The sequence below is a fragment of the Ursus arctos genome, unplaced genomic scaffold (genome assembly GCF_023065955.2).
Source record: "Ursus arctos isolate Adak ecotype North America unplaced genomic scaffold, UrsArc2.0 scaffold_7, whole genome shotgun sequence".
Lineage (NCBI taxonomy): Eukaryota > Metazoa > Chordata > Mammalia > Carnivora > Ursidae > Ursus > Ursus arctos.
In genome coordinates, this window is record NW_026623089.1 from 11,983,846 (window position 1) to 12,008,252 (window position 24,407).

The 24,407-nt window shown below is 39.3% G+C and overlaps 1 protein-coding gene across 2 annotated transcripts in view; it reads left to right on the plus strand.

The window, feature by feature from the left end:
- The first annotated feature begins 218 nt into the window (after positions 1-218).
- CACUL1 (CDK2 associated cullin domain 1) overlaps positions 219-24,407 on the plus strand; it is a 67,868-nt gene continuing 43,679 nt past the window's right edge. For both annotated transcript variants that reach the window (XM_026494236.4, XM_057308777.1), the window contains exons 1-2: positions 219-847; positions 23,624-23,750. In XM_026494236.4, the coding sequence (XP_026350021.2) occupies positions 481-847; positions 23,624-23,750 (494 nt within the window). In that variant the 5' untranslated portion in view covers positions 219-480. The remainder of the gene's footprint in view (positions 848-23,623; positions 23,751-24,407) is intronic.

Below are 24,407 nucleotides of genomic sequence, written 5' to 3' on the forward strand. Positions count from 1 at the left end.
CCGGACCGGGGGCGGGACCGACGCCTGCTCCTTCGGACCCCGGGCCCCTCCCCTCTCCGCGCGGGGCCCGCCGAGGCGGGCCAAACCTCTGCCCTTTTTGCGTGAGGGTGACTCACAGCTCCTGCCCCTTTTTGCTTTGCTTTCTCCTGGCTCGTTCCTTGCACCACGTGCCCTCCTGGCCGCTCCCCCAGCTGCCCTTTCCAACTGCCTGTTGGAAGTTGCTGTAAAATGTCGTGAGGGGCGCTATCGCTTTACGGCTGCCTCTCCCAGGCTAGAGCCCGGGAGCGCCCACCGCCGTCAGCCCTGTCTGTAAGAGTCGGCCCGGCGGAGACGGAGAGATCCGGCGCGCCGCTCCCCTCCCCGCCGCGCCCGTGCCGGCCCCCGGCAATGTGAGCTCGAGGAGGCTGCGGTGCCCCCTGGCCCGGGGTTGAGACGGGTGGCAGGTGCCTGTGAGGCGGGCGGGTGCTGGGGGCCTGCAGGATGGAGGAAAGCATGGAAGAGGAGGAGTGGGGCAGCTACGTGGCGATGATGGACGACCAGAACCACAACAACTGGGAGGCCGCGGTGGACGGCTTCCGGCAGCCCCCGCCACCGCCGCCGCCCCCCTCGTCGATCCCAGCCCCTGCGCGAGAGCAGCCGGGGGGCCAGCTGCTGGCGGTGCCCGCGGCGTCGGTGGACAGGAAAGGCCCCAAGGAGGGGCTCTCGATGGGGCCGCCGCCACCGCCGGAGGCCAATGGGGTGATCATGATGTTGAAGAGCTGCGACACGGCCGCCGCTGTGGCCAAGGCGGCCCCCGCCCCCACCCCCAGCTCCACCATCAACATCAACACCTCCACCTCCAAGTTCTGTGAGTCCAGCCTCTCCCCAGCAGCCTTGGCTTTTCTCCTCCCCACCCGGACGCCGAATCCACCCTTCTCGGCCAGCCCCGCTTCCTTTGTTTCAGGCCTGGGTCTCTCCTCCCCTCCCCGCCTCCCTCCCCCCCTTCGTTTGGTGTCTGCGGCCAGCGCCGGAGCGGCCCTGGCTTCTTGTGTTACCTGGCCTAGAGAAGCGGCCTGGTGCGCACACAGCCCCAAGTTCTCCTGCAAATGCGATCTTTATCACAGCTGGCTATCTCGCAACATTAAGAAGCTCTTTTCTTCTCCGTTCCCTCTTCAAAGTTTCGCCCTCAAACGTGAGGGGAAAATAAGGCCGTCTGAGTTTCGTTAGGGAGAGGTGTTTTGTTTTGTTTTTTTCTTTTTCTGTAGCCACTTTGAAATCTGGCAATTGTGTTCTTGTGCTTTAAGCTAGTCTGCGTTAAACAACTCAGGAATTAGAAAGTTGACTAATATCCACACCTCGTTCTTTCCCTTCTTCAGTGTACACTTTCTGCGTCCTGTTAGAGAAATGTATGAGTTGTTTCTTGGGTAACACCGATGCGGTGGGAGCAACATCCGTTTTGAAGCTAATAACGTATAAAATTACTTTTCAAAGCCTACACACGTAAGAATAAGCCATTTAGCATGTGTCCCAGACCAAGAATATGTTGAATGTTGAACTTTATGTTCGTGATCTGCCTTGCCTTAATGCTCTATTGCGAGCAGAAAGATGGAAGACCAAAATCTCTCTTGTAATCCCAAACTGTCCCTAACCAGGAGGTATGCTTCTGTAGCTAGGGGAAGAAAGTGCTTTTGCTTTGAGTGGGTTTTTTGGGAGGTGGTGGTAGTGGTGAAAAGTGACCATGGCAGTCAGATTTTACTCTCCTATTAATAACTGCAGGTTTTGAATAGCATCTGGTAAAGCAACTGGAGATTTCATTTCTAGTTACTAATTTTATCAAGTGGTACCAGTAATTGTCCAATTAGCTGTGCAGGGAAAATATCTGCCTTGATTCAGATACACAATTACAGCCTTACACTTTTTCTTTTGGTGGGAACAAGCACATAATCTATTTTCCTTCAAGATAAAGCTTTGGTCAAGGACATTCATGTGTAGGTATGGTTGGTAAGAATTGGATATGATATTTTTTTGTATTATGCATATGAGAAAAATATGTATTTTGTGTATTGAAGTCTGTATAGTGAAACTAGGCCTTGGACAGAGTGGCCAGGTGACTTATCTAAATGCTGGCAGAAGCTTGTTTTAGTGCTTAAATGGTTCTTTTGAAGAGTTCAGAAAACACCATCAAGTTAAGAGCAGAAACCAGTGAAGTTAGGAACAAAAAGATTTGCCGAACCAAAAGATTGTTCTTTGAAGATTAATAAGATAGACCTCTGATAAGATTGATCAAGAAAAAAAGATGCAAATATAATTAAGTGAAAAATGGGGAATAACTACAAGCATGAGAATTTTAAAAAAGAATTTTATGAGCTATAAGTTAATAAATATGAGAGCTTAGGTAAAAAGTATAAATTCTTAAGAAAAATACAAACTGCATGTTGGTATTAGAAGAAATGGGTAACTTGAACTAATATTTAACAAACTGCAATGGTAAAGACCTCCCCATTCAAAAACTGGACTGAGATCAGTGAGTTGCGTTGAACTTTATATAATATTTCCTTTTTACTAGTCTTTCTGGGAAATAGGGAAATAAGATGCCTAGCTCAATTTATAAGATTAGTGAAATCTTGATTTTAAACCTAGATAAGGACAAGATAAGAAAATATAGATCTATTTCAGTTATTAGCATAGATATGAAGATCCTACTTCACGTCTGTGTTAAAGAAATCATGATCCATGGAGTTTAAGAATGTAGATATGATTCAACATCTATTTATTATTAACATAATTTATCTCATTAATAGACTCAAGGAGAAAAATCGTGATTATCTTGATACCATAAAAATACTTGATAAGCTCCAACAACTGTATATGATAAAAACTCTTAGCAAGCTTGGAATATGTGATAACTAGATCAAGGTAATTGCCAAAAACCTAAAGCAAATAATAATACATAATGGAGAAATTTTAGGTACATTCATTTTTTTTTTTTTTAAAGATTTTATTTATTTATTTGACAGAGATAGAGACAGCCAGTGAGAGAGGGAACACAAGCAGGGGGAGTGGGAGAGGAAGAAGCAGGCTCATAGCAGAGGAGCCTGATGTGGGGCTCGATCCCACAACGCCGGGATCACGCCCTGAGCTGAAGGCAGACGCTTAACCACTGTGCCACCCAGGCGCCCCACATTCATTTTAAGATCAGTAACAAGGATGCTCTCTATCACTGTTGTTGTTAAACATGATAAGAAAGGTCCTGGCTAACACTACAAAGGGAAAAAATAAGAAATATAAGGATATGAAGGGAAGTATAAAAACTCATTATTTGCAGATATTGTCACTTAACTACAAGAACTATTAGAATCAAGAGAAACTATTAGAACTAGTAAGAGTTTAGCAGGGTTACTGGATTGAAGATCAAACTGCAAAAATTAGTAACATTTACCATGCTAGCAATAACCAACTAGTAAAGGTAATCAAAAGTAAATATTGTAAATAATAAAAACATCAAAACTATAAAGTCTCTAGGAATTAACACAAGAGTACATAAGAACTTTAAGAAGAAAACTTTAAAACTTGAATAAGGAACTAGAAGAGGATCTAAATAAGGAAAAACTTTCCATGGTTTTGGGATATGTTTGTTTATTATGAGGGTCAGATTTCTCCATTTTAATCTAAAAATTCGATTAAACTGCTATCAAAATTCCAGTTGGTTTGTCTGACAAACTCAGTAACCGAAATCTAAAATTCGTATGGCAGATGGGATAAAGTTTGTGAATAGTTAGAGCAGTCTTAAAGGTTTGTTTTGGTGGGGCTTGCCTTATCAGAAATTAAGATACAGTTTCAAGGCTATAGCAATAAAAACTGTAGTGTAAGTGCATGAACAAAAATAGACTTGGGGAACAAATTAGAGAGCAGAGACTTACCCATGTGTGTTCAGGAACTTAAGATAAGGGTGGCATCATAAATCACTGGAGAAAGGAGTCATGTTAGGAAGAGTGGCTCACTATATGGAGAAGAAAACAAACCTTACGCTATAGACAGGATGGGTTATCGATAAAAAGACCTAAATGTGAGAGCAATTATAAAATTAATGGAAGATATTGTCCCTTCCTTGACAAGGAAGGACTCTTAAAGCTTTAAAAATTTATAAAGGTAAAAAAGTAATGACTTGGATTAAATAAAAATTAAAGATTTTCATTCAGTAAAAGACGTGAAAGAAATAGAGAAGGTATTTGTAGTGCCCAAAATTGATAAGGGATTAATACGAAGACTAGACAAGGAACTACACATCAATAAAAAGAGGGCAGCAACCCCTGTAGAAAAATAGTCAGAGGATATTAATAAGTAGGTTACAGAATAGTAAATCCTAACATGCATAGAAAGAGGTGTTTGGAATTACTAAGTAATCAGAGACAGGCAAATTAAAAGAGCAATAGTGTCTTTTCCCACCTGTTAGTTTGGCAAAAAGTAGAAAGCTGGATGGCACCAACTGTGGGTGGGGATACAGGATTTGCTGGGTGAGCTAACAATGTAGTGGACCCGTGAGGTGTCGAGATGCCCACAGTCTCTGTGGACCAAATAATGAAAGATAGCTGGAGTGTTGATGAAGCCCTGAGCTATGACAGTCAAAGTGTATTTCTGGACTGTAAGATGAAAACAGCTTCTGGTGGTCTGTTTTTGAAATAGGTAAAAAAAAAAAAAAAGCATTTGTTAGCTTGATGGATGCATATGAGGTACCAGGGATTGTATTGATTTGTCCCAGTAGAGACTGTATCTGGAACCATTACAGTTGGAGTCACCACTTCATTTGGTTTACTATAATCCACAGTCATTCTCCAACATCCAAGTTCTCTGCACTGACCCAGTAGGCTAGTGAAACAAAAGGTCCTAATAATCCCCATCCCACCATGGTTTAAGTCTTTGAAGTTGGTATTGTCCTCTCCAGTTTCCACAGAGCTGTGCTGTTGCTTTGGATTTATTATTTTGTTAGGAAGGAGCGCATCTATGGGATTTTACTCGGCTTTTTTTTTTTTTTTTTTAACACACTTGGCCCTTCTTATGCTGGTAACCCTTACTCCATAGTTTAGGGAGCCTTTAACTGTGTTCAAGAGCACAGGGTGGGTCTTTGGATTCACTGGGTCCACTCTGAGATGGACCGAAGCCAAAACACTTTATCCATATGACATCACAGCTCTTGATCTGACTGGTTTACCACAGTGACATTCTGGTCCTTAAGGGTTAGCATGGGCTTAGAGTCAGTGTTGAGTAACTCCCAAAAAGCCCGAGTGATTCTGTTTCCCACATGTGTTGTCTCCTTGATGAAAAGCTGCTTGTTCTCTTGGGAAGGCTAGGAGGAAGATTTCCAAGTATGCTCTTGATGCAATTTTGTAGGGTCCTTCCTTGGTGGAACCCTTTGTCCCCTTTTTTCCAGGGGCTCTGTGTCTTTGAACAAGCTCAGCGTGTGCATTAGGTGACATGCCATAATTCTTACATTGTGGCCACTTACATCAGGCCTCAGTTTGATATACCTAGAGTGTTTCTGTTTTTGTTTTCTTTTTTCCTTCTCATCAAGTATACTGCCCATCTGTTTTTTCTTAGGACACCATGGTTAGCCACCACCAAAGATCCAAACCATTCTGATGACAGGTCTGGCCCTCTTGCCTATTATAACCATGCCTATATATCTGAGGCCTATAATATCTGAGGGTTAAGTGCTTCTACTTATCCTTTGTCACTCTGGGAATCTCACTATCCTGTTGAGATCAGGGAGCCCCTTTTAATGGCAGTATTGCCCATCTTTAACCTAGAACTACAAAGGACAGCCACCACGGCAGTTTTCAAGGAAATCAGTACATCTTTCACCAATATATTTAATTCCTTGAGAAAGGGTTTTCTTGGAGGGCATTTAAGTGTGTGTGTGTGTGGGGGGGGCGGATGTGATGAAAACACTCAAACATTCTTTGTTAAGTCTGGATTGATTCATTCTACATCCAAAGGAATATCTGTTGTTCCAACCTCTTCTTCCCTCCCTCTTCCTCTTCTTCATTCTCCTTCTCTTTCTCTTTTTGTCCATTTCCTTCTTTCTCATTCACCTTTTCTCCTTTCTCTTCCATTTATATTCAATAAATTGTACCCGTTTGAGGCATAAAATTTTATCTAGGATTTGAGCAAGCTAAAAGCTAGCCTGTTACTGTCACTACTGGATGCTGGCAGAAGCCAGAGACTCCTGGATCAGAGAAAGAAGTATGTTATTCATGGCACAGAAAATAGTGTGAAAATCAGCATATTTGCATAGGTTTCCCTTTCCCCAAGTCTCCCAGAAGCAATACAGTATGGCCAAGATGGATGTGCCTTCATTGGGTTTGTGTTGCTGCTGAAGAATATTGCACTTGGGGAATCCACTGCTTTTATAGAAAGCAGTAAGCGAGCTTGCTCTTTGTTTAGGGGAAGACATTACCTCATCTTTCAAGGTTACCAGCTATAGAATGGCTCAAGTTCAAGAGCAGTTGGTCTGGGCCTTGCAATCTTAGCACACTCAGCAAGACATGTAGAAGTGCAAGAAGCCCAAGGAAGACTGTCTCTCCTACAGTAACCACTAAAACAATCAATAAAACATTTTCACCACTAAAATACTTTTTATGCTTCTTTGCTTTCAGTACTCCTGCCTCTAGCCCCTCTGCTTTCTGTTACTAGGTTTTCTTACAAATGGTATCATGCAGTCTGTATTATTTTATGCTTGGCTTCTTTCCTTCACCTTGTTTTTGAGATTCCTACATATTCTTGCATGTTACTACTTTTTAGGACTGAGTTCTGTTGTGGGGAGGATACCACAAATTGTTTATCTGTTCATATGTTGGTGATTATTTGGGTTGTCTCCAATTTGGGTTATTGTGAATAAAGCTGTTTATGAACCATCATGTAGTTTTTGTGTAGACGTAAGTTTTCATACAAATACCTGTAAGTGGAATTGCTTGGTCCTGTATTAGCTGTATGTTTAACTTTATGAGAAATTACCAACCTGTTTTTCAGAATGGTTGTATCATTGTACATTCCCATTAGAAATGTGTAAAAGTTCCAGTTGCTCCACATATTTATTGATATTTATACCGGGTACATTTCACATTCTTGGTATTGTAAGGTTTGTTTGTTTGTTTTAATTTTAGCCGTTTTAGAGGGAGAATAGTAGTATCTCACTGTGGTTTTATTTTGCATTTCCCTTTTACACATGGCATTGGCTTTTTCATATGCTTATTGCCCTTTAATTTTGTTTGTGAGAATCTCTTTAAGTTTTTCTTGGGTTGTTTGTCTTATTGCAAGAATTCATCATTAATTTTAGATACATATTTTGTGAGATAATATATATTACGAATGTTACCTCTGTGACAATGTCCTGTGAAGAACAGTTTTAAGTTTTGATGAAGTCTGACATCAGTTTTTCTTGTATGGCTTGTACTTTTTTTATTCTAAGAAATACTTACCTCCTTCACAGTCAGGGAGATATTTTTTTTCCTGTATTTTATTTTAGAAATCTTATGGTTTTAGCTTTTATGTTTAGATCTGTAATCTAAGTTATGAGTTAATACCTGTGTGTAGTATGAGATAATGATTGAAGTTCTTTTTTTTTTTCTTTTATATGGATATACAGTTATTTCAGCACCATTTATTGAAAAGATTATCCTTTCCTCACTGAATTACTTTGGCAGCTTTGTTGAAAAATAACTGACCATATATGTGTGGATCTAAATGCCATTAATCTTTTCTTTGGTGTATTATATTTAGGATTGTTGAATCTTCTTAATGAATTGGTTGTTTGATCATTATAGAATGTCTGTCTTTATCTTTCGTAATAGCCCTTACTCTGAAGGCTGCTTTTTTTTTTTATAGCCTTTCCCATTGTTTGTTTTGTTCTGTTTTCAGAATTATTGTTTGCACACTATATCTTTTCCTATTTTATTTTAACCTATCTGTGTATTTAAAGTGCATTTCTTGTATACAGCGTATGATTTTGTTTTGGTTTTTTTTTTTTTTTTTTTTTTTTAAAGATTTTATTTATTAATTTGACAGAGAAAGACAGCCAGTGAGAGAGGGAACACAAGCAGGGGGAGTGGGAGAGGAAGAAGCAGGCTCCCAACAGAAGAGCCTGATGTGGGACTCGATCCCAGAACGCCGGGATCACGCCCTGAGCCGAAGGCAGACGCTTAACGACTGAGCCACCCAGGCGCCCCTGTTTTGGTTTTTTAAATCTAGTCTGACAACCTCTGCCTTTTTTTTTTTAAGATTTTTATTTTGAGAGTGCAAGTGCACGTGCAAGTCGGGGGAGGGGCAGAGGCAGAAGAAGAGAGAGAGAATCTCAAGAAGGCTCCATACTCAGTGTGGAGTCTGGTGTGGAGTGTGATCCCATGACCCTGAGATCATGACCGAGCTGAAATCAAGAGTTAGATGCTTAACCAACTGAGCCACCCAGGTGTCCTAACCTCTGCCTTTTAATTGGAGCATAATTTAGACCATTTACATTTAATGTAATTAACAACGTGGTAGGGTTTAAATCTACTGTCTTCTGATTTGTTTTCTCTTTGTCCCCTCTGTTCTTTTGTTTTTCTTAAATTTCCTCTTTTTCTGTCTTCTTTTTGATTATTTTTTATGATTCATGGTTGTCTTCAGTTTGGCTTATTAGCATGCTTTTTTTTTTTTTTGCTTTTTTTTAAGTGCTTATTTTAGTATTTACAATATGAAAATTAAACATATCACAATGTACCTTTAGGTATTAGACCACTTCACATATAATGTAACAATCTTATATCAGTATACTTCATTTCTCCCTCCTGTCCTTCATGCTGTGTTGCCATTGTCATAATCGTACTTCTACGTATAACACACATCAAATATACAGTTACTAACTTTGCTTAAAACATCCATTTATCTTTTTAAAAATTGAGGTGAAATTCATGTAACGTAAAATTCACCATTTTAGAGTGAACCATTCAGTGGCATCTAGTACATTCACAGTGTTGTACAACCACCCTTGATCTGGTTCCAAAACATTTTCATCATCATAAAATAACATCTGGTACCTGTTAAGCAGTTACTCCCCATTCCTCCCTCCCCTACCCTCTGGTACCCACCAACTAGCTTTCTGTCCCTATGGATACACCTATTCTGGACATTTCACATGAATGGAATCATATAATATATGAAATTTGTCTTAAATAAAAAACTGGAAAATAATTCTTTTTTGTTTGCTCAGAGAGTTACTGTTTCTGTTACTCTGTATTTCTTTGTTTGGACCCAAGTCTTTGCCTCTTATTTTTCTCTTGCCTTGAGAACTTACGTTAATATTTCTTATAGCGCAGTCCTTTTGGCCTTGAACTTATTCAGCTTTTGTTTGTAAAAGTATTTTATCTTCATTTTCTAATGATATTTTTGCTGGATATAGAAATCTAGACGGACAATCTGTTTTGTTTTTGTTTTTCAACACTTTAAAAGATGCTTTTTCCATTGTCTTCTGGCCTTCCTTGTTTATTATAAAACATGTCCATATAGTCTTAGATTTGTTCCTCTCTCTAACTTGTCCTTTTTTTCTGGCTGCTCTTAGGGTTATCATTTATGGCTTAAGTTTTCAGCAGTTTGATTGTTATATTCCTTGGGGTAGGGTTGTCTTTATGTTTATTCTTTTTATTGTTCATTGAGCTTCTTGGATCTATAAGGTTTTAGAATTTGTCAAATTTGGAACATTATCATTTTTTATATTCTATTTTATATTATAATTATATATTATATTATAATATATATTTTATATTATAATTTATATTATATTATAATTATAATTATGTTATATTATAATTATATTATAATTTTTTTATTTTATAATTATACTAATACATATTCATAGTTACATAAGTATAACAATATTATAATTATATATAATTTTTAAAAAATTTACCATTCACTCCTTAGTTACACATGTGTTAGACCACTGGTTATTGTTCCCTAAATCACTAAGGTTCTTTTCATTATCTTTCTGTTTTTTTTTTCCCCACTCCCTGTGCCTCAGTGCAGGTAGTTTCAATTGCTTTGTCTTCCTTGGTATCTAATCTGCTCTTTAATCCTGCTTTTACTCAGCAGGTGTTCCAACTGTCTTTAATGTAGGCTGTCATTGAGTCCAGGTTTCAGTCAGTTGACTGAGCCAACTGTTTATAACCATATCTAGTTGCTTGAGGTAGTACAGTAAATAATCTTTAGTAGTGCATTCCTTTTGATAACTTCAGTCTTATCTAAAGTTGTTCGTTCTTATTCAGTAACCCTAGCATCTGATCCCATGCACATTTTCTAGGTTTCTGTCAACATAAGGTGTTAAAGTCTTTGGAAGTCTTAAAGTCTTCCAAAGCGTATCGTTTTTTTTTTGAAATGTAAGCTGACTCCTGTTGGTTTAAATTTGGTACTTGTTCCCCTGGGGAATCTGATTGGGTCAGAGGTTTAGGGGCAGTGAGGGCTGCTTGCAGATAAGGCATGAGGAGATCTGCATTCCCTTGTAGGTTTCAGGTAATGGCTTGACAGAGTGTTCACTTAGGTAATGAGTAGCCTCATGTGTGGAGGAGGGGTACTTCCTAGGCAGGGAAGGCTCAGTGACTTATGTGAGGTCAGGGTTCCCAGATGATCAGACTCCACCAAGCTGGTCCCATTTCAGGTCTCAAGGCCCTACTGTTCCACAGTCAGTATCCTTTCACTTAAAAGATTTGTCTAAGCTTTGAATTATTTTTGTATGTTAATTGTGTAACTTGCAGGATCATTCTATTTCTGATTTTTGGGCTATATCAACCCTGTACCTATAAGAACTAAGAGGTGGTTTTATGACAGTCACAGATGCTCTTTGGTCTTTGTTCATTGAGCTAATCATTTTCTTAAAAAGTTTTCACCTGTTACCAAATCAGCCCACTCCACGGTCTTTGTTTCTCATTTCCATCGTAACTGCCAGAACGGTCTGCCATGTTGTTTCCTCAAGAAGAACTATATACCCGGTGTGTACAGGTGATAATTTGAGTAACTCTTTTGCTGCTGCCTGCCGTGTACTGTTGTATTATGTTATCTGATGTTGGCACTGTCATCACTGCCTCTAAATCCAACTAGATTGGAAAACCAAAGCCAGCTTCCTGGCTTTTGAGAATGTGTCCTGTCACTACTCCAGTACTTTTATCGATTATAGTTCAGTGCAAGAAGGCACTCTAGATATGCAGAGCAAGAAGATATTTAATACCGGAAATCAGGGCCTTCAAACATTGTTGAAAAGGCTGGAGGTGTGGAAGTCAGTGAGGCTGCGCCACTGAAGCTGAGGGCAGGCTCCCTCCGCTGCTGCGCTGCCGCCATCCGCAGGTCATATCAGAGTAGCTGCCTCCCTCACCCCTGAAGTGGGCCACCAGACACTGGAACTTGGAGCTTGGATGTCACAAACTCTCCTGTCTCTAACTTTACTTGCCAGAATCACCAGCAGCAGTAATACGTCCTTTGCTTACTTTGACCTTCCAAATTGCACTCAAATGTGTCTCATTAGTGGACTCAATAATTTGGGAAGTGTAATTATTTAGTTCAGCTTTCCATTCTACATTGGTTAGCTTTCTATGATAATAACCCCCCAAATCTCAGGAGCTTATGGAACAACATGGGTTTATTCTTGTTTGTGTTACATTCGTGGCTGACAATTGGCTGTGGCTTTTCACATGTCATCTCATTCTCAAGAGCAGCTCTTTTCTGGGTCCTGTCAGTCTTGGCAGAGGCAAACAAAAGAGAGTGGACAGAAGCACTAAATGGCTTTTAAAGCTTTTGCTCAGATGTAGCACATGTTACATCTGCTTACATTGCAAATATATTAAACAGAATAGAATGGTTCCCTGTCACGATGTGTTGGGGATGGAGGCAGGTGGGACTGGGGTATGAAGATAAAAGTGGATAGAGAGGGAGGGTTGGGGGGGATCTTGCATTAACTGATACTGTGCCATGATCTCAGGAAAATTATTAACTCAGTGCTCCAAAAGTTTTTCTTCTTCAGATGAACAAAAGCTTCACGGGATTTTAAACTGAATTCAGTGAAATTATTCTGTTTTTAAAAATTAATGATTAAAAAATGTGTTAAAATTGACTTTTGAATTAAATGAAAGTGTTAGCTGATTTTGGTAAATCCTGCCCTTTACATCTGGCAGTTTGCAGACTGGCAGATCCTTTTATAAGTGTATCAGGTCTTAAAATACGCACCGTTAGTAGCATCTGTGGTTGTTAATTGGTATCTTCTTGCCTTCCAGCTTGGTGGAGTTGTGCTGCAGTAAGTGGCACCATGATTTGATTGATGGACTGAATTTCATGGTCTCTTTGGGAATCTTGTCTTGCTATTTTTTGACATGTATTGTTCAAAGTGACATTGGTGAAGCTTTAAGAGAAAGCCATTGTAATGTTTATGTAAGGCCCAGTCCCAAATCCCTAAAGGAAATGAATGCTGCTTACTTCCTCTTTAAGCTGTAACTCTGTGAGCTGTAGACCATGTGTAATTACATGGTAAACTGTTAAATACCATATAAAAATTATTGTTGATAGCCTTTTGTAACATGTCTTAGCAGGACAAACTGGCCTTCTGTTTTTCTTTCTACTTTTGTAGTCATTTGGCTACTAACCTCTGTAGATAGAGTTATAGATCCATAATTTGTAGTTGCAGTTGTGCTGACCAGACATCTGAATGGCATTTTATCCGACAAATATTTATTTAGGGTCATCCGTATGCCAGGGTAATATTCTAGCCTCTGGTGATGAGGGAGAGTTTAGTGTGGGAGATGATGACAGATAATTATGATGTTATGATTAAATGCTGTAGTAAAGCTATCTAAGTACATGGTAGAGGAAAAAGAGAATCTTTATGAAAATGAATAAAAGTTTGTCAGAAGAGGGGCCCCTGGGTGGAACAGTGGGTCGGGCCTTGGGCTCTTGGTTTCAGCTCTGGTCACAATCTTGGGGTGCTGGGATCGGGCCCCACGTCCAGCTCCATGCAAAGTCTGCTGGGGTTTCTCTCCCCCTCTGCCTCATCCTGTACTCTCTCTCTCTCTTTCAAATAAATAAATCTTTTTTTTTTTTTTTTTGGTGAGTAAAGCGATAGAAGTTTATTAAGTGAAGATACAGAAAAAGCTCTCAAAAATGAGAGGGTTCCCCACAGGGTTGCCTACAAATAAATAAATCTTAAAAAAAAAAAAAAAAAGAAAGTTTGTCAGGAGGATTGAGGAGGCGGGATTGGACTCAAAGAGACTTCCTTTGCAGAGGGGGCATTCTGTGCTTAAAACCCAGAGTTGACATTGTTGGGACACAGGGTGTGAAGATGGAGTGGTGCAAATTAAACCCAAATAGGAAGGTGTCTAGTGAGGGACATGCCATGTTAGAAGTAGGATTTTCTTTTGTAGGAATAGGAGCCACTGAAGGGTATTAACTTGGCAAAGTTTGTCTTACTGTGTTAATTTAGATTGGAAAGGAGAGTGAATGGAGGCCTAGAGATGAGTTAGGGGGTTGTAATTGTTGTAGTCCAGACAAGAGATGATGACCTGAACAAATAAAGCATTGGAAGAGATCATGTTTCAGATTTTGGAAATATTTGGGGACTAGAATCTACAAAATTTGGGGGTGAAGGAGGGAGGATATAGATCTCTGTGTGTGCGTGTGTGTGTCTTTTTAGGTCTATGGAATAGTCACGTAGAGGTCTAGTGGGCATTTGGTGAACTCTGAGCTGTCTCATTCCCTGTGCCTTAGAATATTTATTGAAAATACTGAAACAAAATTTATTTTCACTAGATTTTTTTTTCTCTTTCTGAGGATTTGAAATTCACCAAACGCTTTGGCCTTAAAACAACACCAAACTTTGTTTTTGTTAAAATACAGGTTTATAGGGGCGCCTGGTTGGCTCAGTTGGTTGAGCGTCTGCCTTTGGCTCAGGTCCTGATCCTGGAGTCCTGGGATCGAGCCCCAAGATGGGCTCTCTGCTCGGTGGGGAGTCTGCTTCTCCCTCTGCCTGTTGCTCTGCCTGCTTGTGCGTGCGCTCGCTCTCTCTCTGTCAAATAAAGACTCTGTTTCTTGGTTTCTCTCTCTCCCTTAAAAAATACAGGTTTATAATTTAAAAACTCAAACTGTATGAAAAATACATGATGAAAATCAGTGGTTCCTTCCCCTGCCCCTTCCCATTCCTGGACCTATAACCCAGAGTCATTCATTTTGCATTCATTCAGCTGAGTTCATTTAGCTGTTTCTTCTAGTATATATCCACACACTTCAGTGTGTTAATGTTGTTATTGATTGATTTATCACTTTTATATGATAAGATCTATTGGCTTCCTGTTATTGATACAAGGTTTTAGTTCTCTTATACCTCTACCTACCTTACACCTTCAGTTCTTTTAATACCATGATTTTTGGTTCAATTAATAAACGGTCTTTACATTATGACTATGTAAATATTCACCAAAGGCCAGGAGTGCACTCAGATTACGTTTTCTTTCACATAGGTCTTTGTTATTAGTTGCTTTGTTTATACTTACATCATTTTTGTTAAACTTATTTTTAAAACTTTCTAATGGCTTCATCAGATCCACCATATATCTGTCACTTGTGTTTTAAAAATGCCTACTTGGGGTGCCTGGGTGGCTCAGTTGTTAAGTGTCTGCCTTTGGCTCAGGGCGTGATCCCAGGGTCCTGGGATCGAGCCCCACATCGGGCTCCCTGCTCCGCTGGGAGCCTGCCTCTTCCTCTCCCACTCCCCCTGCTTGTGTTCCCTCTCTTGCTGGCTGTCTCTCTCTCTGTCAGATAAATAAATAAAATCTTAAAAAAAAAAAATAAAAATGCCTACTTAATCTGTATTTTCTTTTTGTCTCCTTGTGAAGCTGTTAATCTTGTTTCTATTTATTCCTTAGGGCCACTGCACAGTTGCCTTGCAGGGGCTTCCCAAATAGTTGGAAAAATTGTTACTTGATGTCCTCTTTTTCATTGTTTTCCCGTGGTGTGTGTGTGCGTGTGTATGTGTATAGAACATATCTTCTAGTAGCTTCCTGAGAAAATGTGTGTATATAATAAAGTTTCAGGTCTTCTCTGCCTAAAAATTCTGCCTTCACCTTTAATTGACAGTTTGGGTATAGAATTATTAAGTGAAAACAACTTTTCCTTGGAATTTTTCAAGTGTTGCTTCATTGACTTTAAGCTTGCAATATTACACTGGAGAATTGGTGCCATTTTAATTTTTGTTAATTTGTGACCTTTTTTCCCCTTGAAAAATTTCTGGGATATTTTCTTATATTAATGTGTCAATATTTTTCTCCATTTACATTTTTTCTGTTCTTCCTTTTTTTCTGGAATTATTGGGAGTCAGATGTTGAATATCCTGTTTTTGTCTTCTATCAACTATTTTTGGCTATATATCCTCTTAATGTTTGGGGAGAATTTCTTGATATTCTGTTGTTTTTTTTAAACAGCTGCTATATTTTTATTTTAAGTGGATTGCTTCTTTTTCATGCAGTGTCTCTAATTTTTATCTTAACCTCTCCAGGGATAGTAATTATAGGTTTTTTTCAAGTTTTTCAAATTCTCTTAATTATCTTTCTTTTTATCTTTTCAGTTTTTGTTTTGATTTCTCATGTCTGAAACTTCCTGCAAATCTTGGTGATCCATAGCTGTCTATTTATATATAAAACTGAAAAAGGCTAATTGTGGTAGTTCTGTGTCTACAAGGGCCCTTACCAAGTGTAAATGTTGGCTTTCACTTTAGGCTAATTAGATGCAGAACTGCTATTTTGTTGGGGGACTGTCAGATATTAGTATGTGAATGTCCTTTCTCTGGCTCTATTCAGTTTCTCTAGGGGAGGGTCTTCCATCCTGGGAGAATGGTGGGGGTAGTAGCTAAGTGGAATAGGAAGTAAAGTACATTTCTCCTGGTCCATGGCATTCTAGAATTCATGAGAGGGGGCAGGATTAGATGTTCGAGTGTTTTTTATGTTGACTTTTGGCTTTTACTTAATCCGTCGGCCCTGTGCTTCATACAGACATGCTTGTGCGTGTGCCCCTTCCCCCTTTCATGTATCTGTGTCTCAGAGTCCCAGGCTCGTGTCTTTCAGTTTCTGCACAGATTAACCCTTTTCTTCTTACTGTTTTGGCTACAGATTCGCAGCCAGTCTTCGCCTCTCCCCTCCCTGCCCCCCATTCTCTGCCTCTAACCCATACTCATTGTATCCTGTCTTCAAGCCCTGAACTTCTCTGGATCCTGCAGGGCAAATTAACTCACTTATTGGTGTTTCTACCTCAGCACACACTGCCTTGTACTACTACTTCAAAGTTAAACTCTCCTGTTCTTAATGCCACGGAGAGATTGACTGGTAGGAAATCAATAGACTCTTACAACTAGGGCAGACCTACACTTAGCATGATTTACACCTATGTATTCAGTTGAGCGGATACTTTCTATATGAATATTATGAGATTTTGGATTAGTTGGAGTTAGAACCATAATAGATGATAGCCCTTGACCTTTTCATATGTATTATCATAACATGTTCATTTAAGGAAGTGTGTTACAGTCTCAAGTGTGATGTATTTGTAGAATAATGTTGTGTGGTAACTCTCCTAAAGGAATATAGATTTCAGTCTTGCTGTAGGCCACTGCAGCTGGTTTTCTGAGATAGTAGTGAAGGATGTTTGTACCATTACATTTCGTGAAATTGAGAAATGCGTGGATTTTTAAGCAATAAAACAATAAAATGTATTTCCTATACAACTTTTACAATGTTTTGAGGAAAGAAGCATGTTATTTGAAGTAAGACAAAGCAGGTTATATTATTTCACATAGTATGTTAAAAGCCTTTTGTGGACTAAAATGTTTTCCTTTTGGGAAGGATAGGATGGGGTGGGAAGCATAGACTCCTTAAACAATGAGTTAATGAGGACTTACACAAAATAAAAATAAGATATTAGTGTTATCTAATTGTTTATGTGAATGTAACTTCGTTTTTACATGGAATGATTTCTTAATGATCACGGTAGGCATTTTATATTGCCTGTAGTATTTAATTGAATTTAATTGAATTAAACTACAAACTCTAAACCTCCTAAACAAACAAATACCTGAAGCACGCGACTCTGAAAACCTTTGTGCCTACTTTAGAAATAGTTGCCTCATTAGTACTTCACATTGGCTGTCCTCCTCTATTGGCGAATGGAAATACACCTGAGTAGTAGGGTTTTTTTTTTTTCCTAATAAGGAAAAGGATATTTAAGGTATTTGGTAACCCCTTTTACTATTATTATTATTTTTTTAATTGCTAGTTCTCTTAGGAACAGCTAAGTAGTACTATCTCTTGTCAGTATCAAGTTATTTTCCTTTTCAGAGAAAAAAAGAATTGGATTTTTTTTTTTTTAGTTAACACCCCATTTATTTATTAGAATATACTACCTTGTTCAGATTCTGATTTTTCTGTTTTACTCTGTTCCTTTTCTTCATTGCCAAAGGCTTCCCCCCCATTCCCCAGACTTTGTTTTTGGCCTTCAGCTTCTCTCTGCCCATTACTTGAAAGGGTTGTCATCGCCTTGTGCTGTAGAGAATAGAGCATTCTACCAGGTGGTAATGTTTTGGACAATACAAGTTTATTTGTTACTGATGGATGGACACACAGTGGCAACAAGAAGTCGGAACTTTTTTTCTGAGGTCACATACGCTAGCCAGAGTTAAATAGAAAACCCAGAACTTTTTTTCCTAGTCCATTCTTTCATCTTATCTAGTCATACTTACAGTTAATCTACAAAGTCATTGTGTTTGAAACATAATTTGGCCTCTTAAATTTGGCTTAATCATTTAATTCATAATTGCTTTTGTTGTATTCTTAAGGAGTCAATTCTGAATGAAGGCAGTGTTCTTGGTGGGGGGAAAAGGGATATGGAAGAGTAGAACATTAAGGAGTCTTTGATAGGAAAACGGTTTGATCCGAAAACGGTTCCTAGTTGTTTCTTTAACATTTTTCTTTGATATATTTACACCTTTGACTCTCCAAGTTGTTCAGAACAGACAAACCATGTGCTAGCAGTCGAGGACAGAACACACCTGTGACCCTGGCTGTCCCGTGGCTCTGCTTGAGCAGGTGTAAGAATCTCCTGGAGGGCTTGGTAAACAGATTCCTGTATTGTGAATCCTTCCGTGCTCTCCCCAAGTTTCTGATTCAGTAGTTTTGGGTTAGGGCCTGGCATTTGGCATTTACAACAAGTTTCCAGGTGATGCCAGTGCTGTTCTGGGTATCCTCACACTTTGAGAACCACTGATACAAGGTAATGAGAAGTCTTTGCAGTAGATTAGATATAAATTAATAATACCTGATATAATTTCTGAATATATCTTTCTTTTATAAACAAAGAAATTCAAAGGAAATAGTAGAACTTCCCCGGTTTGCTTCAGCCTGTGTGAAATAAAATATGCTTTAAGCTTTAATTCCAGAATGACTGATAAGTGGTATGCTGTCAGCTCTTTTTCTAGTAAGCATTTATTTTGACTTTCATTAAATTAATTTACTTCACATACGTTATTGAGTACTAATCAGGTGCTAGGCACTGTTTGGAGTTGGGGCTCTAGTAGTAAATTTCTCCTCCAGGGGGCTTTTGTGTAGTTTGAGGGAGATCAATAATAAATGTCAAGTTTTGATAAATTACTTGAATAAAAAAGTATGAGAGTTGAACAAATTTACTCCTACCTGGTATAAATTAAATATTTCTAATAGTTTCTTATTTATTAGTAATCTGCTAATATTTCTTGAACCTTAGATTTCAGCTATTCCATGTATTTTAGACTTTCATTTCACTTTATTTTAGTAAAGGTCAATTGAACTTTCTTAGGAAGACTTAGACTGCATGGACTTTTTATCTTATGTGTTCCTAGGTTTAAGTCTTGTGGCATGATGTTTTGAGGCCAGCACTAGGGTTTTTACGTTTTTTGAACTTGACTGTCTCCAGAGGGCACTGCATCCTTCAGTTCTTTGAAGCACTCATTGTTCTTATTTTTACACTCGGACTGCTTTACTCGTCTGTGTTCCTGGCCTGGGCCTTGTTGGCTTTTGAGTTTGTAATAACCTTCTTCAGACTGTTTGAAAAAAAAAAAGTGCATTATTTTCAAGCTGGAAAATCTAACCTAGATAAAATTTAGTATTTTTTTTTTTTTTTAGATTTTATTTGAGAGAGAGAATGAGTGGTGGGAAGGGGCAGAGGGAGAGAGAGAGAGAAGCAGACTCCCTGCTGAGCAGGGGAGTCCGATGCGATGCCGGGTTTGATCCCAGGACTCTAGGGATCATGACCTGAGCTGAAGGCAGACGCCTAATAGACCGAGCCACCCAGGTGCCCCCAAATTTAGTAATTTAATGATAATTTCATTTTTGTTTCGTTTCCGTGCTTTGTATTTCTTTTTGTCAGTCTGAACTTTTTTGTGGACAAAGTTGAAAGTGATTGACTACATTTCTCTAAGAAGATCTGGTTTTAAAATTCAGGACTGTACACCGCACACATTCACACATATGCTTTGTATGTATTTTTCAGTCGGTTGAGATTAGTGAGGAAATAAATACTTCAGAGTTTTTTGGATTGTTACTTTAAGTGTTGTCTGCAGATTATGACTGCAGGTATGAAAAACCTTCCTCATCTTTGGTTAAGAGTATATACCAATGTGTGTTCATTCTTCAGACTACCTCTAGTTCTTCTGATACTTGTCTGTATTCTCCTGTTCTTTTGCTACAGTGGTGAAGATTGGCTGGTTTCCTAGAAGAAAGTTATATTAGCTAGTATCTTAGTCCATTCAAGCTGTTGTAGCAATATCAGAGACTGAGTGGGTTAAAAACAGCAGAAACTTATTTTTCACAGTTCTGGAGGCTGGGAAGTCCAAGATGAAGGTGCTGGCAAATTCAGAGTCTGGCAAGGGCCTGCTTCCTGGTTCATAGTAGACTGTCTTCTTGCTGTGTTCTTACATGGCGTAAGGGGTGAGGAAGCTCTCTGGGGGCATTAATTCCATTTGTGAGGATCTCACTCCTATGACCTAATCATGTCCCAAAGGCCCCACCCCAGTACCATCACATTAGAGGTTAAGATTTTACCGTATGAATTTTGGGGGAAGGGACACAAATATTCAGTCTACAACAGCTAGCATTTAAGATCAACTGAACTGGCTTCCTATTTATTTCTTTCTCAAGAAAAGTATATGTAGAAATAGATTTTTATTGTATTTCATATATGGAAATGTAGAGTGGAAGTAGATAGGACTTTTTTTTGATGTGGAAATAGGCTTTAAGATTTTCTACCATGATCATGCCTTTTTCATTTTGGTTTTAAACTCTTTTCAAAGATATTTAAAATTTAAATTTCATTTAAGATGGAAAAAAGTAAAACATGCCACGTGAAAGATACCTAAGAGGCACCAGCAGTTACCACTTCTGTAGTGGAACTCCGTTCAGTACTTACAGCTGCAGGACTTTACATTTTAGATTCTTTTTCCTCCTTTGTATCTTTGACTTGGTAATTTGCTGAGGTGTAAAGCCTGTGCTGGAGAAGTAGGAGTCCTTGTCAGCTGTAGCCGGGGCGGTGGAGTTCATTGCATGCAGCAGACAGGGTGCCCGTGGGATTATGGTAATTCTTGGCCTCTGTACTTGGCATTTTCTTTCTGAGCATGTCACTTACTTTCTTTAAAGTTCAGCTTTTGGTGTAGAGCCAGTATGTGATATGATTTAGGTGATAGACTAATTGGAGATTCAGTAATTAAGAATCCCATAGTTGAAAAAGTGATGTTCTTTCTAGATATTTCCAGTTGTCTTTTTCAGTTTTCTTTGAGTCCTTCATAAAGCAGAAAGATGGTATTTTCCAGCTAGTGTGTAACACTTCTCAGCATTGGGCAGTCTCCCATTTTTCACAGGGAAAGCAAGCTCCAGGTTCAGAACCTTTTAGCAAGCAGTAGGGCAAGGCTGAAATTTAAGTAAATTTATTTATTTATTTCTGTATCACCTTTTGTTTAATGGAAAATGACACTGCTTTTCTATTTTTGATAGATTCCTCCCCCCCCCCCTTTTTAAAGCACAAATAGTTGTAGGCACAAAGGGGGTGATTCTAGGAAGCACCTACAGGGGAGTGGAGAGATGAGACAGAAAAGGTAAGGAAGCCAGTAAGAAGTCACCACTGTGGACACCAGGAGCGTAAGCCCAGTGGGGAGCTCTGGGAGTCGATATAGCACATGCGCCTCAACCTTGTCTTACTCCAGAGTAAAGGGAGATACTGCGATATTTATACCGAATTCTTGTTCGTTGTTACTTGCAGGCTCCTGGGGTTGTTAGTTCTTCAGAACTTCTAAGCTGCTCCTTTTTCAGTCAGAGCAGCTCTGACAGCCAGAGAACACTGAGGCAAATAGTAGTTGCTGTTGACAGTGGCCTTTGTGGACAGAGTAAATGGGTGGGGCACCAACAATTTCTGCTGTATTCTCAAATAATGCTAAGCTTTTCTTAACATTCTCCTCATCCTGGTAAACAGCAGCCCCCTCCTTTGGTGCTCAGGCCATCCTTGACCCTTCTCTCACTTCTCCCATCCAAACCATCAGCATATCTGGTTGGCTCAACCTTTAAAATTTATTCCAAATCTGATCTCTCTCATCCCCACTGCTGCCACCTGGATCAAGCCCCATGATGTCACAGCCTCCTGACTTTGCTCACTCCTAACGTAGCAGCTGGATGAGCCATAGAAAACCTAAGATCACATCACTTCATCCAAAACCCTCCAGATGTCCCCATTTCAGAGTAAAAGCTGGTCTTTAAAATGCCCATTAAGGCCCTCTGTGATCTGGCCGCCTCCATCCATTTGTGTGTGTGTGTCTTTGTGTGTACGTGCGTGTACAGTTCTTCTTGTTTTTAGCCGTATGTGTAGTCAAAACATTTGTTTCTTCATTCCTTTCAGTGCAGGAATTCATTTGTGAAGATTTTCATTCCATCTTTACTAGTACATCCTGGTTGATTTTTTTTTTTTAATTTTCTTACAGTAAATGTACTTTTTTATGGTATACAGTTATGTTGGTTTTGACAAATGCCTGGAGTGCCGTATCCACTAGGATATTTCTATGCAAGAGTTCATTCTCCCATGCTACCCTTTATAGACAGTCCTCCCCATCCTCCAGCCCCCAGTCTGTTTTCCTTTTTATAGTTTTGACTGCATTAGCATCTTATAAGTGAGAGTCTTCTAATATATAGCCATTTTGGTCTGATTCTTTCAATTGGCAAAATGCATTTCAGATTATTCCATGCTCTATAAATCAATAGTTGATTCCCCAAGTGTCCTTTAGAATAAATTTAAGCAAGAAAAAGTGAATTGATTTAAAGAAAATACTGAACAACAATGACAGAGGTGGTATGTACATATGAGAAACATTTTGAACCTGAATTTAGAAATCAGTAATGTGATAGAAAGGTGCTAGATAAAGGCTTTCTTTATCTGGTACTTCTGGCAATAATTAGCCATGTACTCTTGGGGAAGTCAACTCTTTGCTCCCCCAGTTTCTGGTAAAATACATAGTAAAATACCTGATCTAGTAGTTGTTAGCTCCTATCTCCTGAGATAGTGGTGGTTCATAAGACACGGTATTTTGGGCACCTGGATGGCTCAGTAGATGAAGCCTCCGACTCTTGATTTCGGCTTTGGTCGTGATATTGGGGTCGTGGGATCAAGCCCCGTGTCTGGTGTCTGTGCTCAGTGCAGAGTCTGCTTGTCTCTCCCCTGCCTCTCAAATAAATACAAATAAAATCTTTAAAAAAAAAAAAAAAAAGACACAGGGTATTTTTGGCTCTTTGGATAACTCTTTTCTCCGGGGCAGGCTGGTAGTCGCTGTTTTTCACGTTAGTGTTTCATTGTTGTGAAGCAGCTGTCGGCCTGGATTTCAGAGTTGTTAGGACCAGCTGTTAAAAAAGCTTTATGAACCTTCAATGAAGGGCTAAGAGCCAGACAGTAGGAATGAGGTAAGCCTCATTGTAAGTCTCCAGTTCGTTGATGTTTTCCTGTTGGCCTTATCAAGTGTGAGGTAGGTACAGACTGAGTCAGAGCTGTAGTCATGTCCAGGAAGTGCTGGTGGTGCCAGAGATCCTGGCAAGTTTCTAGCAACCTCTTTTGTGTTACGGTAGCATTTGGACTTTAACCCCATAGTCCTATTGCTAGGTAGATTTTTCTCAGGGTGTCTCTAAAGATTGATTGTTGGGGTTCATAATTTCCTAGAACTTTATTATGGTTCATGGATAGGCCATGTTGTCACCTCATTGACAATGTATATGGAAGGGTGTGTGTGTGTTTGAGAATGTGCCACTGTTAACGGATAACTGGAAAAGGAAACCAATGATGCTTGCTTGTTTCGTTTTTATTTTGAAAGATGGACTCATGGTCATTCCTTTTTACATCATAATTAATGGCTGCTTTAAAATCCCTGAAAAGATTGCATTTTCTTTGTTTTTTGAAATGGGATAGCAGCTGATAAAGTGTCAAAAAAATTTGTGAAATGAGTAAGTGAAAGGAATTTGAGAGCACAAAATTGCTGTGATTTGTGTTTACTTCACATGTGGTATATAGTAATATTTGTTTTAAATCTTTTTATTTTTAGTAATGAATGTTATAACTATTGAAGATTATAAGAGCACATACTGGCCAAAATTGGATGGTGCCATAGATCAGCTTTTAACCCAGAGTCCTGGTGACTATATCCCCATATCCTATGAACAGATATACAGGTAAGTCAAGATTTCATTTGCCTGGGTTTGAGAGGGTGTGTTGAGGTGCATGACGCCGTGATACATGGCAGTATGTGCACGCATGTAATACACGTCGGGTGAGGATCTGTAGGTCATGTGTGTATTCCACACTTGGAGGTTGGAGGTTTGATTTATACTTCCTGCTTCAGAATTGGGTTTCAAATCAAGATAGTTGTAAGCCCAGCTCACTGAGACGTCTTCCCATCTCAGCCTGTTACCCCCAGTATACATAATGAAGAACTTTGGGGGTCAATGAAAAAAACAATGACAAGTATCTGGTGCCGAAATGCGTATTTTTTTTTGTCTCACACGGAGATCCTAGCTTAATCTGTTGATGTTCATTGACACACAGCCCTAACTATCTTTGGTTATTTTGTTTCCCAGGTCCTGGTAAATGGAAGTAGCAAATTAGTGAGGACCTGGGGTGGGACATGAGATCAGCCTAGTCACAGAGGGGGAGGTGACAACTGTGTTGTTCTACACAAGTGATGCACAAAGAGGTTACATTACAGACCTTTTTGTGAGTTAGAAACTTGGTGCTAATTATCACTCTCTTTCCCCTATTTCGACATTCATTGAAAGGAGAGAGTGAGAGAGAAGCTGGTTTGTAAGTAGTTATTGTAGTCAGATTTTCAG